Source organism: Zea mays, chromosome 2, assembly GCF_902167145.1.
Source record: "Zea mays cultivar B73 chromosome 2, Zm-B73-REFERENCE-NAM-5.0, whole genome shotgun sequence".
NCBI lineage: Eukaryota > Viridiplantae > Streptophyta > Magnoliopsida > Poales > Poaceae > Zea > Zea mays.
The window spans coordinates 73,924,629-73,938,134 of NC_050097.1; the positions used below are offsets into that span (position 1 = coordinate 73,924,629).

At 48.2% G+C, this 13,506-nt stretch overlaps 3 protein-coding genes and 1 pseudogene across 4 annotated transcripts; 2 read left to right on the forward strand and 2 right to left on the reverse strand.

Moving 5' to 3' along the window:
- Positions 1 to 768: 768 nt before the first annotated feature.
- On the reverse strand, positions 769 to 1,440 carry LOC100281014 (drought-induced protein 1). The gene has a single exon (NM_001153933.1). The coding sequence runs from the start codon at positions 1,330 to 1,332 to the stop codon at positions 952 to 954; it is 381 nt and encodes a 126-aa protein (NP_001147405.1). The 5' UTR covers positions 1,333 to 1,440; the 3' UTR covers positions 769 to 951.
- Positions 1,441 to 1,901: 461 nt separating this feature from the next.
- LOC109944513 (uncharacterized) lies at positions 1,902 to 3,502 on the forward strand. Its single transcript, XM_020549293.2, has one exon. It carries the CDS (start codon positions 2,028 to 2,030, stop codon positions 2,388 to 2,390), a length of 363 nt encoding a protein of 120 aa, XP_020404882.1. The 5' UTR covers positions 1,902 to 2,027; the 3' UTR covers positions 2,391 to 3,502.
- On the forward strand, positions 2,745 to 3,502 carry LOC103646580 (uncharacterized; annotated as a pseudogene).
- Positions 3,503 to 7,335: 3,833 nt separating this feature from the next.
- LOC103646581 (aldehyde dehydrogenase family 7 member A1) lies at positions 7,336 to 9,869 on the reverse strand. 2 transcript variants are annotated; one of them, XM_035965297.1, is made up of 6 exons: positions 9,433 to 9,869; positions 9,185 to 9,349; positions 8,638 to 8,778; positions 8,432 to 8,529; positions 7,741 to 7,890; positions 7,336 to 7,566 (listed from the first exon to the last, which is right to left on the reverse strand). In XM_035965297.1, the coding sequence occupies exons 3-6, from the start codon at positions 8,710 to 8,712 to the stop codon at positions 7,524 to 7,526; spliced, it is 366 nt and encodes a 121-aa protein (XP_035821190.1). In that variant the 5' UTR covers positions 8,713 to 8,778; positions 9,185 to 9,349; positions 9,433 to 9,869; the 3' UTR covers positions 7,336 to 7,523. The 2 variants fall into 2 exon arrangements, with proteins under 2 accessions (XP_035821190.1, XP_008669506.1); XM_008671284.2 differs by having other exon boundaries at positions 9,302 to 9,349; positions 9,433 to 9,844.
- Positions 9,870 to 13,506: the final 3,637 nt, after the last annotated feature.

Here is a 13,506-nt window from a genome sequence, read left to right on the forward strand (position 1 = left end):
GGCCGCCTGGCTGGGCAACTGCATGAGTGCGTGCTGTGGGAGCACTGCTGCAGAAAGGCTTTGCAGAGAGGTTGATCTGATGTTGATCTCCATGTTCGTTCGGTGGCGGTCGGTTTCAGGCCTCAGGATGCAATGCATGTGTTGTCGATTGCTGCACGAATGTTTCTGTGGTGCAGGTTGAGAGTTCATGTGCCACGGCAGTCAGTGCAGTGCACTAGTGCAGACTGCCAGAGATATATATGCACGCTCTAATATTTTTCTTGCAGAAAATATTGCAGTTACTTACATCACATCACCCGTTTAGGACCATCCGGAAGGTAAAGAAAGATTCTCCGTCGTGTCACCACGCAGTCGCAGTGGCCGGGTCGTGGACGGGTTCCATTTTGATTCGTGCGTTGACACGCACATGCCTAGCTTAGTTCACTGCCCCCCTCTGAACTCGATGCTGCGTAGAAATTTGGCACGGTTTTGGGGGATTTTGCAGGCTCCGGTTTAAATGTATTCTTGGTATCGACTAATCCCCAAGGTTGCGATGCCTTTGTTAAGCGACATCTTCGACGCTTAGAGAGACGAAGATGAAAATTCGGACATAAATCGCCTGCAGCGCCAAGTTCTCTTGGCAGTCAGAGAAGCGTGAATCTCGGCATGAGCGAGTGTGCAAAGACAGCAAATCGAAATAAATATTTGACCATATCCCGACAAATTTGCTAATCAATCTAGATCTAGTTGGCTAAACATATGCCGCTATAGTCCCTACGAATTTTTTTCTTTTTGTCCATCCAAAAAAGAAGCAGCAACGAACAGCTCCGCGCCCGTGAATCCGCTGAGCCAGCTTGTCGCCCGCCGCAGACAGAGCCGCCTTCGTCCATGACCCGGGAGAGCCCCGGTCGAGGAGAGGCGAAGTGAGACACGGCGTCGGCGCGTCGGACGGACGGACGGACGGTCCGGTGGTCATCTGGCAGTCCGGGCGGTCAGCGCGGCGCGCGCGGACGTGGCGATCCGCACGGGGGCGCGGCGGCCGGTGCCGGACCCGCCGCAGCACCGGCACGGCGTGCGGCGCGTGCCCGCGCACGCCCCGCACCCGGAGCGGCTCTGCTTCTTTCCCCGGGCCCCGGCGTCGGACCAGCGCGCGCACAGGCGGCACTCCTCCTTGCCCGACCCGCCGCACGCCTCGCAGCGCGGGGCGCCTCCGCCGCCCCAGCGCAGCGCCGGGCCCCCGGGCCTCCACTGCGCGGCGCCGTCGGACGACGACGACGACAACGACCTGTTGGCCATGGCCACGCCCGCCAGCATCCCGAGCCCCGCCGACGCCACCGCGATCGCCGCCACCATACCGACAGACCGGGACGGGCGGTGCTTTCTTGGCGCCTGGGCTCGTCCTCTCCTGTGCAGCTGTGCTATGGCTTCTCTTTGCTGCCTCTGCGGTTGAGTGGGAGGACCTGGTCGACTGGGCGAACCGGCGGGGAATTTTATAGAGCCCGCCCGGGCGGGCGCGAGTCGTCCCGCCAATGACCCGTTGAGGCGAGGCTGCTGCCGCTCGCGGCGGGTGGGTGGCCTTTGGCGCTAGTGGCCCGGTGGGGGAGGTCGCTTTCCCAGTTTTTGCCCGCCATCTTGATCGCCTACCCCTCTCGCTCTCCCTGGGGTGGCTGCTCTCCCCACCGGCTGTCCCTCGACGTTACGGTTAGGCCGCCGGGCACACAAGTTGTTTGCACTAATCTGTGGTGGCCAAATACAATTTCTATCCGCAACTACCAATAGTGCTTAGGGCATATTTGGATTACAGGAGTTAAAGCAAAAGTCGCTACAGTTTAGCCACTTATGAGCTAAACATTCAAACAGAAAGAGGAAGAGTAAAAATGACTAAATTATAACGAAGTGCTGGTGACTAAAGAGAGGCCCCCGCGTCGCCTCCGCCTGGGCGACACGGGCGGCGCCCCGCTCCCCTTGCCGCCGTCGCCCGCAAATCCTCTCTCCCTTTCCCTTGCCGCCGCCGGAGGGGTCTGCCGGAGGCCGGCTCGGCCCCTAGGATGGCGACGGCGGGGTGTTTCGCGCGGATCTGGTGGGAGTTAGCGCAGCTCATCGGCGGTGGAGCGCGCGCGGCACGGTACCTATGGGTGGCCGTGGCCGTGCTGGGGCGCGCCGTGGCGCGCGCCGCGGAGCTCGTCGGGCGGCGGCTGAGGCCCAGGCGGCCAGGCGTGGCGGAGCCTCGCCGTGAGGACGTTGTGGCCTGCCTCCGCGCCTCGCTCGAGGATCTGCTCCGGTCGCCGCTGTCGTGCGCTGTCGGTGGGGGCTTGGGCGACGTCGAGCTGTGCTTCTGCGAGGCGGAGGCCGTCGACGTGTGCGTCAGCGGGCAGATCTGTGCGGGGGTCGGCGCACGGCGGCATGGGTGACTCAGCGTAGCCGGTGCGCTGGCTGCGGCGAGGAAGACCACTAGGTGGTGTGACTGCGGTGGAGCTCTGGCGGTGCGGTTGCAGCTGCTGCTGCCTGCTCGGGCTTCAGTGTGGTCTGGCATGGGCGGGTGGCCTTGCGGCTGCTGTGGCCGTGATGGCAGCGGCAGTGCCCGCACGCTCGCGTGGCCGTGGCTGGCCAGCGGCGTCGGCACCCACACGTGCGGCTGGCCCGTTGTGGCGGCGGCGTGGCTTGCCTGTGCTTGCCTAGGTCGGGGGCGTTGACCGTCGCCGGATCTGCAGCTGTCAGCGGCGCCTTCTGCAGGGGCGGCTTGCTCCGTGCGTTGGGGTGTGTGGTGGGAGGGCCTCTGGCGAAAGCCATGCCCGCTTGCGGGCGGACAGCGGTGACGCCCGCGGGCGCCACCCCTACCCTATTGAGGGTGCCGTCTTTGGTCCTCTCGCCACCATGCGGGAACCCTCGTCTCGGCCTTCTTGGGGTCTCCCGCTGGTGCTCGTCCGACGTTAGGGCTCTGAGGGTTGGTGCGTCGGCGGACGACAGTAGGTCTTCGGAGGAAACTTTGCTTGGTTGGTACCAGGCGGGCGGCGACGACTCGTTTCTCCTTCTTGAAGGCGCGGCCCAGAAGACCTAGTTTGTGTGTTCGTCGGCGTTGTGGAGGCTCTTTGTCACTCCGCTTGGCTCGGTGGTGTCGAGGCCATTGTCGCTTTAGGCGTCTGCTTGCTCCCGGAGTTCGGCGTTGTGGATCTTTGCTCGTGGTGAAGAATCAGAGCTGCCTCGTGTGGGGTGTGCGAGGCTTGGCAACGATGGCGCGTCGTGATCTTATTCCTTGCGTCGGTGTCTGGATTTAGGCGTCATCGAGTTGCTTTGGCAGTGTGTGGCTCGTCTTGGGAAGTCGGAGCTGCTCGTCCCTTGTGTTTGAGCTTGGCAACGATGACTCTAGATGTGTTTGTGTGTGTGAGGCTATTGTTGTCTAGGTGGTTTGTTAGGGCCTTCGCCGGTTTCCTGTGTAGGTTTTGGGTCCGGTTTTCCTTAAAACTGGATCAATTCTATTCTTCTTAATTGAGAGGCAGAGCTCCTGCCATTATGTTCAAAAAAATGACTAAATTGATTTTTTTACTAATTTAGTCATTTTTAGCTCTTTCTATTTGGATCATTAGCTCCTAAGTAACTAAACTTTAGCTACTTCTGTTTTAGCTCCTTGGATCCAAACGGTCCCCTTAGTATTTCACAGGGTGACAAGACATCACAATGGTCAATGCTACTTGGCGATACCATAGTGTACCACGGAGAACAGATTATACCTATAAACATATGTACGGGTATGTATAACCTCATTAATTAGAGGGTTTTTAGAGTCTGTAGGAATAATTGAAAAAAAATCAAAAGACAAGCTCTCTATATATATTCTATTAATTATATTTATGATCTAGATACTCTGTGTTGTATTATATAACCTCTTAATTGTCTTTATACATGAAAAATCGAGCCAAGACCTTAGGGTTGTACATTGTTAAGGTATGTACAATCTCATTTTAATACGAGGCCCTTAGGGGTTAATTAAAAAATACAAGATATAAGTTCGCCGTGAAGAGCTCGACTGCACACGATTCTTCATGTATATTGTCTTTTATCTGCATTTATGGTCCAGAAAGTCAAAGTTGTATCGTACATTTTTAGTTGTATCTTGTACTTAAAAAACCGACCCGTAGTCTCATGATTGTATATGCCCTAAGCGATTAACGCGTATTGTTTATGACTTAGGGCCTATTTGTTTCAGCTTATAGATTATATAATCTTGATTATAATCTAAATTATATAATCTAGATTATAATCTAGACATATTATAATCTATATGTAGTTGTTTGATAGTCTATATTATACAAATATAGATTATTCATAAAGACAGTAATACCCTTGTTTGTTTGAGGCGAGGAAAGAAGGATGACATATATTGTAATTTCTATTTACATAATCATAGGTAGTAGGTCTTTTGCCAAAATAATTTCAAATAAGCTACTCTTGAGGAGATTATGAGATTATCATAATCTGGGCTTTAGATTATATAATCTAAACCCATAATCTATGTGTTTGTTTACCTATTGGATTATTTGCGCTGGATTATATAATCTAGAGAGATTATAATCCGAAACAAATAAGGCCTTAATCGTCAAATTAAATGTGAACACACGTGTGGCAATCCAAACTACTCCCTCCATCCACATGAGTTTGTCCTTTTAGGTTATCATAAACTATTATCTCTATTAAATTTGACCAGTTCTACCAAATATTTTATAAGAATTTATAAATTCATGTGGACGAAGGAGTATCAATATAAAAGGTGGCGTTTTAACTAAGGTTATTTTGCTCCGTAAACGGTTCCCCTTATATCTAATTTCCTTAAATCGTGTTTGTGGCTGGTGTTGCACGTAATCGACTCACAGCGTGACCTGATATGATGCTTCTTAAAGTCACTAGGTCAGTACCCGTGCGTTGCAACGGGAACATATAATACCATGATAACTTATATACAAAATGTGTCTTATATTGTTATAAGAAAATATTTCATAATCCATTTGTGATCCTAGCCATACATAAATTTTGTTATTTTAATTTAGTTGTTTCACTACTACATTGCAACCATCAGTATCATGCAGACTTCGATATATGTCATGATTTGCATGGTCTCATTATTGGAGAGCACGTGCCACACCTGCCGGTAGAAGTTCCATCGTACATCGTTAGTAATCAGGCACGCACCACCATACACGCTTGCTTAAACAAAAAATGCAAGTGTGTGTTTGTGAAGAGAATTAAAGGCAGGCCGGCACAAAAGGTACCCCGACGATGGCGAGTGGTCATTGTTGTCGGTCCACCTCTGCTCACCTCCGGTGTCGAGATGACGCCACAATCCTTAATATAATAGTCGTCGAACGTGCGTGATATGGTGAGTACCGATCACTCTTGGCTGGGCTGCCAAATGAAGTGCACCCCGGGCTCATCAGCGAGGTAGTACACCTGGTCGTTGCACCACCGGATGTGCTACTCCTCTACATACATCTTGTTCGAGGACACTCACACAACAACAACAATGGTCATCATTCCATCGCACAAGAATTCATGGTCGGTCAGTAGCGACTTACGTGGCAGGTTAGGCTTCAGGTGGATGATGAGCTAGACGGCGTGATGGCGTCGTCGTAGGTTGCGATGCCCAGAACAACCCGAGAGTCGTCGACATTGGCGACGACCATGAGGTCTCCATGTTTGACGATGGACAGCGCGGTGAAGCCGCTCTGGACCACGTCCAAGCGGCGGCTGCGCCGAAGCTTGCCGTACACAGCGGCGCATGTGCCATGTAGGACTGCTTCCAGAGTTTGAACTGGCAGTCGCCAAGTTTCTTCTCGTCGTCGTTGAGCGACGCCAACGCGAGCGTCTCGTGCTAGTGGTGTTTGTTCGGGGTTTCCAAGTAAGAAACATGGATTCATCTTTGTCATTGGTTTATGAAAATGATTTATAAGTTAGATCCATGGAAAAATATTATGAAGAATAAATGTTACACATGCAAAAAAAAAGTATTTAAGTTGAAAACATTATTCAAACAAAAGAAATTTCATGCAAGGCTCTTCTTTAAATACTACTCCCTCAATCCAAAAATATAATTTAATAATCTCAGTGATACTTATCTACTACTACACATTGTGCAAGGGTAGCAGGTGAGCTTCGGGAGAGATGTATTATATGTTTTTACTATAATAGATGTAGACATAAACACACATGTGGTGTAGTGGTAGCTATAAACACATTTATTTGAGAGGTCGCGGGTTCGAATCCCTTTGGAGCCTGTTAGGGAGGGGGAATGAGAAAGGCAGCCTACCCCTTACCGTCTTAATATGAATAGGTTTTACAGGGAGGAGGAATGAGAAAGGCAGCCTACCCCTTACCGTAGTAGAGATTCCCGCCCGAGTAGTATGTGATCCCATGAGCACTCGGCCACGAAATACCCGTCTTCCGAAGCCGTAGTGTGATGAATCAAAATAAAGCACGTAAAACAGCCGTTTCGCTTCCTTTTCATGCTGTCTCTATTTGATGAGGTCTATTTAAAATACCTGCTCCGCTCAAAATATAAACCTAGAGCAGAGCTTTACTTGTGAATGTGACATATACTGTAAAAAGTCTTTAGCTAGACAAAAGGTACAGATCCACACAAAACATTTCTTTCGCTGAAATGGATTATTTTATCTTTATAATAAATTCTTCTTTGTCTATGTTACTTTCTTCCTTCCCGGAAAAAAACAAGACTTCTTCGGGGCACGTCACTATCTCCAGCACACTCTCTATCCTACTCTTTATCTCACTTATTATTTTAAACTACACTTTGTAAACAGTGCAATTTATAATTTAAAATAGTACTTTCCACGGCCGTTTACACGGCCTGCTGCTGGAGATGACCTTAGACTCCTTTATTGGCGTCGGACGGTAGACCATGACTGATCTTCTATCTAAGCCTATCTCCAGTAGATCTTCTGTCACATTCACTACACGACGGTTCACTTACAGCGACCTACGGTTGGTTGCTAAAACGGACTTCAGCGACCTACGGTTGGTCGCTAAAAACTTTTAGCGACCCATAAGGATGGTCGCTGTAAGTGCCGTCGCTAAAGGCTTTAGCGACCGACATCTTTTTAGCGACCGACTGTCCGTTACTAATATTGTATATTTAGCGACCAACCGTGGATTGTTGTACTATAGATTTAGCAACCAACCGTAAGTCGTCATACTATACATTTAGCAACCAACAGAAAGTCGTCATTTTTACAGTTGTTATTAATAATAATATATATTTAATTAAGCACTACAAATTACAGATTTTTATACACAAATCATAAAGACATACACAGTTAATCAGTATACCACAGTCATAGATCCATCACATAAACACAAAAGCACCACAATTATATATTCACAAAAGCATCACAATTATAATATCATTCACAACGTTGCAAATTTCTCTTTTGGAGAAAATACAAAACAAAATATCTAGCTGCATCCATCCAAAAGAACTTTTGATCTTTCTTGTTGTAGCATCCATAGGCACCACCGTGATCTGCTTGCTATTGTCATCATGGAGTAAACAAGTGACTTACTACCTCTAGGACCTCCCTCCTGACAAAATTAAAACCCAAATCATTAGTAGACTACTTAGAAATCCATTCCAAAATAGCACCTGTTGCACGTGCTTAGGCCCGACCCTGCTACCCTTACTATGCACTGCTCTAATAATGATTATATATAGTACCATTTCAAATGCACTCACAGCAAAAATGTGTATACTCTTACCAAGTCGCCCTCCTCATGTACTGCTTCCAGGAATCACTCCCTGCTTCTCGTCCACCACCAGCTGCTTTTTCTCCACCAAATGCTCCACCAATTTCAGCACCATTAGTAGGTATGTTCACATTCACTATACCACAATCACTACCATGGGGCCTGCATAATAAGAGAACAAACAGTGAGACTTATTGGCAATCAAAAAATATAACCCAAAGGACCCCACAAAAGATGAGAACTTTTTGCAATAAATATTCAAATTTCAAAATATGTTATATAGGGTTTATTTTGTGGCCGAGTATGGTTAAATGTTTATGACATGTATGGAAACTCCAGCTGAGCTTACTGCTTTACTGGATATTATCAGATTGAATATATGATATTGGCACGCAAAAAAGACATGATTTTTTGTCCTAGAGAAGGGACTAGCTGAATAGTGTGCTGTGTGAATATACCAACCAAAATGAAAAATAGTGAACCGGACTTTCTTAAGATATACCTTGTAAACCAAAATAACTACCATTCAATTAAGCAAAAACTAGAATGCTACCGATGCAGTACCACCAGTCCACCACACTGTCCACACAGGCATCTAATGCAAAAGAGGGATGAGCAATACAGCTCGCATTTGCTTTCCACAAATACAGAGACATCCTTTGTTCAATACTAATTAAATTCTCGATATCATTGAGCTACTTACCCGAGCCACTTAAAAATAATATTTGGCCTCTTTGTAAATATAGAACTGCTCAATCCTTGAGGAACAGAGTTATTGATTTCAATTGCTTCCTTCAAGGTCTGTAGGAAACACAAACCTCATGGATATTAGACACAGTAGTTCTCAATTGTAGAAATTAGAACAGATACAAAATACAAAAAAAAACATAATATTGAACTATATGCTACCTGAAATTTCATAACATAAAGGACAGGACCAAAGAGTTCTTCTTTCACAACTGGTGCAGAACGTGTAATTTCCATAATTGTTGGTTGCACAAAGTTTCCTTCTGATTCAATGGCAGATCCTCCAAAAAGGATTTTCCCTCCCTGAATAAAACATGTCAAATTATATTGTTAGAATTTAACGGCTTACATAAAATAATACTTCCTCCAGGTAAAAATACTTGTCACATTTTACTTCAATGCATATCTTTTTACCATTAATTTCTTAATATCCTTCAAATTTATGCTTGCAATTATTTCGAACAAAGACAGATAACTTACATGCTTCACCTAAATAATTTAGTTACTGATGTTCGTAGTTTTTACGGTTTGACCAAACCTTGTCCAAAACACTTTTTTGTGATCAGAGGGGTACATTTAACTTTGAATACCAATAAGGCAGTAAACTCGGAATAACATGATTCTCATAGCTATTTATATCCAGTGAGATTGTAATGGAGGTTCAAATAATTGTAGGAACCGATAATGTAACACTACTTTTAACCTTCACCTAAGATTTGATAGTCTGAATGCCTTTTAAAAAGTTCTCTTTTGAAGCAGGAGTGTGCAGTGGTCCCAGTAAGGTGCCTTTCTCCAACGGATCCCCAATTCGGACTTGTTTGTATACCTCAACAAGCTGATCAAGGAAGGTTTGATATATATTCTCATGAAGAATCTGTAATAAAATGGGAAAGACAATTAAACAAATTGAAAACGAACCACTATACGGAAAAGAGAAACAAAAGAAAAATACCATACCAGCCTATGACATGTAGTGCAGCGTTGTCCTGCTGTACCAACAGCAGCGAACAAGACAGATCGCACATCTAGCTGGATATCTGCATCATCCATAACAATGGTGGCATTGTTTCCGCTAAGTTCAAGAAGGCATTTACCAAATCTTGCACTAACTTGTTGCTGAACCATTAGACGTGCGTGGCTGGGGACGGGACGGCGGACTGCGCGCGTGTGGCTGGGGAGGAGACTGCGCGCGTGTGGCTGGGGACGGGACGACGGACTGCGCGCGTGGCTGGCTGGGGACGGGACGGCGCGTGGCCGGTCGACTGGGGAGGAGACGACGGCGCGCGGATGGGCTGGGGACGGGACGGCACGCGGCCGCCCGGCTGGGGAGGAGACGACGGCGCGCGGATGGGCTAGGGAGGAGAGGCAGTTAATGGCGGGCAAGGGTGACGGCCGGTTAGGGTTAGGGGAGTGGGGCTGGGCCTTAATGGGCCGATTTGGTTAGGTTTTGTTTTTTTTTCTTTTTTTTATTTCCTTTTCTAATTTAAAATACATTTTTAAATAACCCTAAAATTCATAGTAATTAAACCAAAATTATTTATAAATAAAATATTATTTTTTGGCTAATAATTATTATATTTTTATTTACTAGGATTTTTATTTAAGAAGAAATGTTATTCAATAACCAAAAATCAATCATGGGCAATAAAAAATTATTCCAAATGCAAATACATAACAAACACTTAAAATAAAATTGATTATTATAAATATCATTAATAACTAAATGCATTATTTTTATTTTATGATTTTTATAGTGTTACAATTTTCTTTTCCATAATTCTTTTTTTTTCTTTTCTACAATTCTTTTTTCCTTTACTACAATTTAGCGATCAATGTTTACTTGTTTTAATTAATTTTTAGTCACTAACATATACAGGTACGTTCAGGCTATAGGATTTGATAGTGATCCTTGCTCTATAGCGACCCACCGCTAGTCCCCGACGACATCTATAGCGACCAACCATAAGTTGTTAAATTTCTAGACTTTTAGCGACCAACCGACCGTTGCTACAAAAGGATTTAGCGACTGACAGTTGGTCCCTAACCTTTAGCAACCAACAGTTGGTATCTAATAAGGGTCGCTAAAGATCAACCGTCGTGTCGTCGTGTAGTGATTCTCTATCATACGTTTTATTTTAAAATTCATTATGCAAATAGTATAAGTTGCTTCCAAACATAGTCTTAGACATCTACCTACGTTTATAGCCAAGCTTGTCTGTGATAACGAGCCTATGCGTGGGTTGGGTGGGATTTTGTGTGTGCAATGACGACATATGCTCGTGTCAGGTGTCACCGTGTGGACTGTAGATATCAGGTGGAAACTAGCTGCTTCGTGTTCGTTTGTCTCAGAATTGTTTATATGAAACTATATATATATGAAGCTGCGTCGTGCATGCATGTCGTCTCAGATCGTAATTCAAAAGGTATTCGACGAAATTATATATAGTGTTGGTATGCACGTCAGTACAAGTCGTCTGAAAAACAACGTACTCCGACGACGTTAAGCAGACATATTCCATTTTGAAACAGGGTAGACGTATTCAGTGGCGCGATGTTATTATGCCCTTTTTTTTCTTTATCTACTTTTGACCGTAGCGTCGTTGGTTTTCTAGCAGCCTCTGCAAAAGGAAAATGATGGCCCTTTATTTTATTTTATTTTTTGCTAAGTCTTCGATTTTTTTCCCAGTCCTCCTCCCGTCGAAGCTTCTCACGGGCCTTTTAAAATGGATGTGATTAAGGCAGTTGTTTTAATTAAGCTCAACTTGACAGCGGATCTGGCCTGGCGTGGTGCATCCAGAACCAGAAGAGATGATGCCGTCGTCCACCCATGCAAGCAAGCAAGCAGGAACGACCTGGCCTGCTGCTACCCTGACCGTACCAGATAATAATTAAGGTCTCGCTGAGGTGAGGTGCATTTTGCTTTGAGGACTGGTAGTGTGGTAATAAGAATAGAAAAAGCTTTTTTTAGCTTAATAAGCATAGGGAAAAAAAAGATAATTGCGCTGGTTCGGCCGCAGATGGTGCGGTGAAATAAAGCCAGCTTTTCAGTGTGTGTGTGTGTGTGTGTGGTGGTGGATCGGCGCTGCCTTGGCGTGGCAACTAAACCAGGACCGGTGAGTGCTGAGCAATCATGTCTGCGGACTGCGGTGGCCGGCCGGCGGGAGAGAGTGGACCGGAGACCAGCACCGCCTGGCCCCCCCGCCTGACCCGGTGCTCCCACCCGGCGTCGCGGCCGGTGGCGGGGAAACGGAACGGTCGGACGACAGCGACGGCGGCTCACGTGCCCGTCCGTTGAATCGAAGGTTGAACGAGGCACCACCACCACCATCACACTCGCCTGCTGGCTGCTGCTGCTGCCTTTCTCCGGCGTGAAACGGTCGTCGGACGATCAGAATATCGGATCCGCTGCATGGTTATAAACTTATAATGCGCTCCAACGTCACATCTGCCGGTTTAATACTGCTGCTGCTGCTCTAGATGCCCTTGACTGGTTCTATCTTATCTTACTAATCTATTAAGAATGGATTCCTGGTCCACAGCTTTACTCTACCCACGTCCAACATCCGCGCGCAAAAAATAGTACCGAACGAGTACTCGAACCCATGTATAGAAATTTAGAGCTAACAACCAGACCACACTGTCGGGTACCATAATTAGGGTACCCCCAACGCTCCCAACGCTCCTAATCACGGCTGCTTAACACCCTCAGACCAACTGACGGGTGCGGTTCAAGCCAAGACTTCGTCTACCCGAAGGACGCAATCTTACCCGAGCCCAGCCTCGGGTAGGAACAGTGGTCCCAGACGAATTCACGCCTCGTCCGAGGGCCTCCTCAGGCGGCAGGCGCCCCCTCGGCTCTCCCGAGGCCCGGCTCGGGCAGGCTTCGTCGAGAAGCAACCTTGGCCATACCGCCTCACCAACCGACCGCTTCGCAGGCGCATTAAATGCGGGGATGCTTGACGTCGTATCCTGACACACGCGCCTCAGTCGGTCAGGCCGAAGTGACCGCAGTCACTTCGCCCCTCCTCTTTACTGTCCGATATGACAAGAAAACAGCGCCGCCCGCTTCGCTCCGACTGCCGTGTCAGCCACCCCGGCAACGACTGACAACAGGTCACGATCAACCACCGAGCTCAAGCCTCGGGCGCAACAAGAAGCTCCGCCTCGCCCGGCCTCGGGAGGAGGTCTCCGCCTCACCCGACCCCCGGGCTCGGCCTCGACTCCGGTCTTGGGAGGAATCGCGTCCTCGCACGACCCCGGCCTCGACCACAAGCGAAGCCTCCGCCTCGACCGACCCTGGGCTCGGACTGACCGTACTGATAGGGGATGCATCATTCTCCTACTCCTAGCCTGCTCAGGCTACAAGGAACAAGACTGGCGTCCCATCTGACTTACCCCGGCGACGGGTAATGATGGTGCCCCGCGTGCGCCATGACGCCGGTGGCTCTCCGCCCCTTACGACAGCAAGGAGACGTCAGCTGGATCCTCGCTGCGCTGCCAGCTGTGCTCCCACAGGACTCAGGCGCTCCTCCGACAGCCACGCCATTACATGTACAGCGCCCAAGCTCTCCCCCAACAACCACGTTGGCTTGTACACAGGGCTTAGGCACTCCACTGCCGGACACGTTAGCGCATAGCTACGCCCCCCGTTGTACACCTGGACTCTCTCCTTGCCTCTATAAAAGGGGAGTCCAGGGCCACCCTGAAGGAGGTTCGGGGTTCGCGCGAGGGGAAGCGGCGTACGAGCCCTCTCTCTCTCTCCCTCACGCGACGTGCTTGTAACCCCTACTGCGAGCGGCACCCCTGGTGCAGGATAATACAAGGCTTGTCCCACATCTTGTGTTCCATTCCGCGCCAACCCATCTGGGCAGGGACACGCAGCGACAATTTACTCGTCGGTCCAGGGACCCCCCCCGGGGTCGAAACGCCGACAGTTGGCGCGCCAGGTAGGGGCCTGCTGTGTGTTAACGAACACCTTCCCGTTGAGATCCAGATGGGGAGTCTTCAGCAACCTCTCCAGCCCGGGACGGT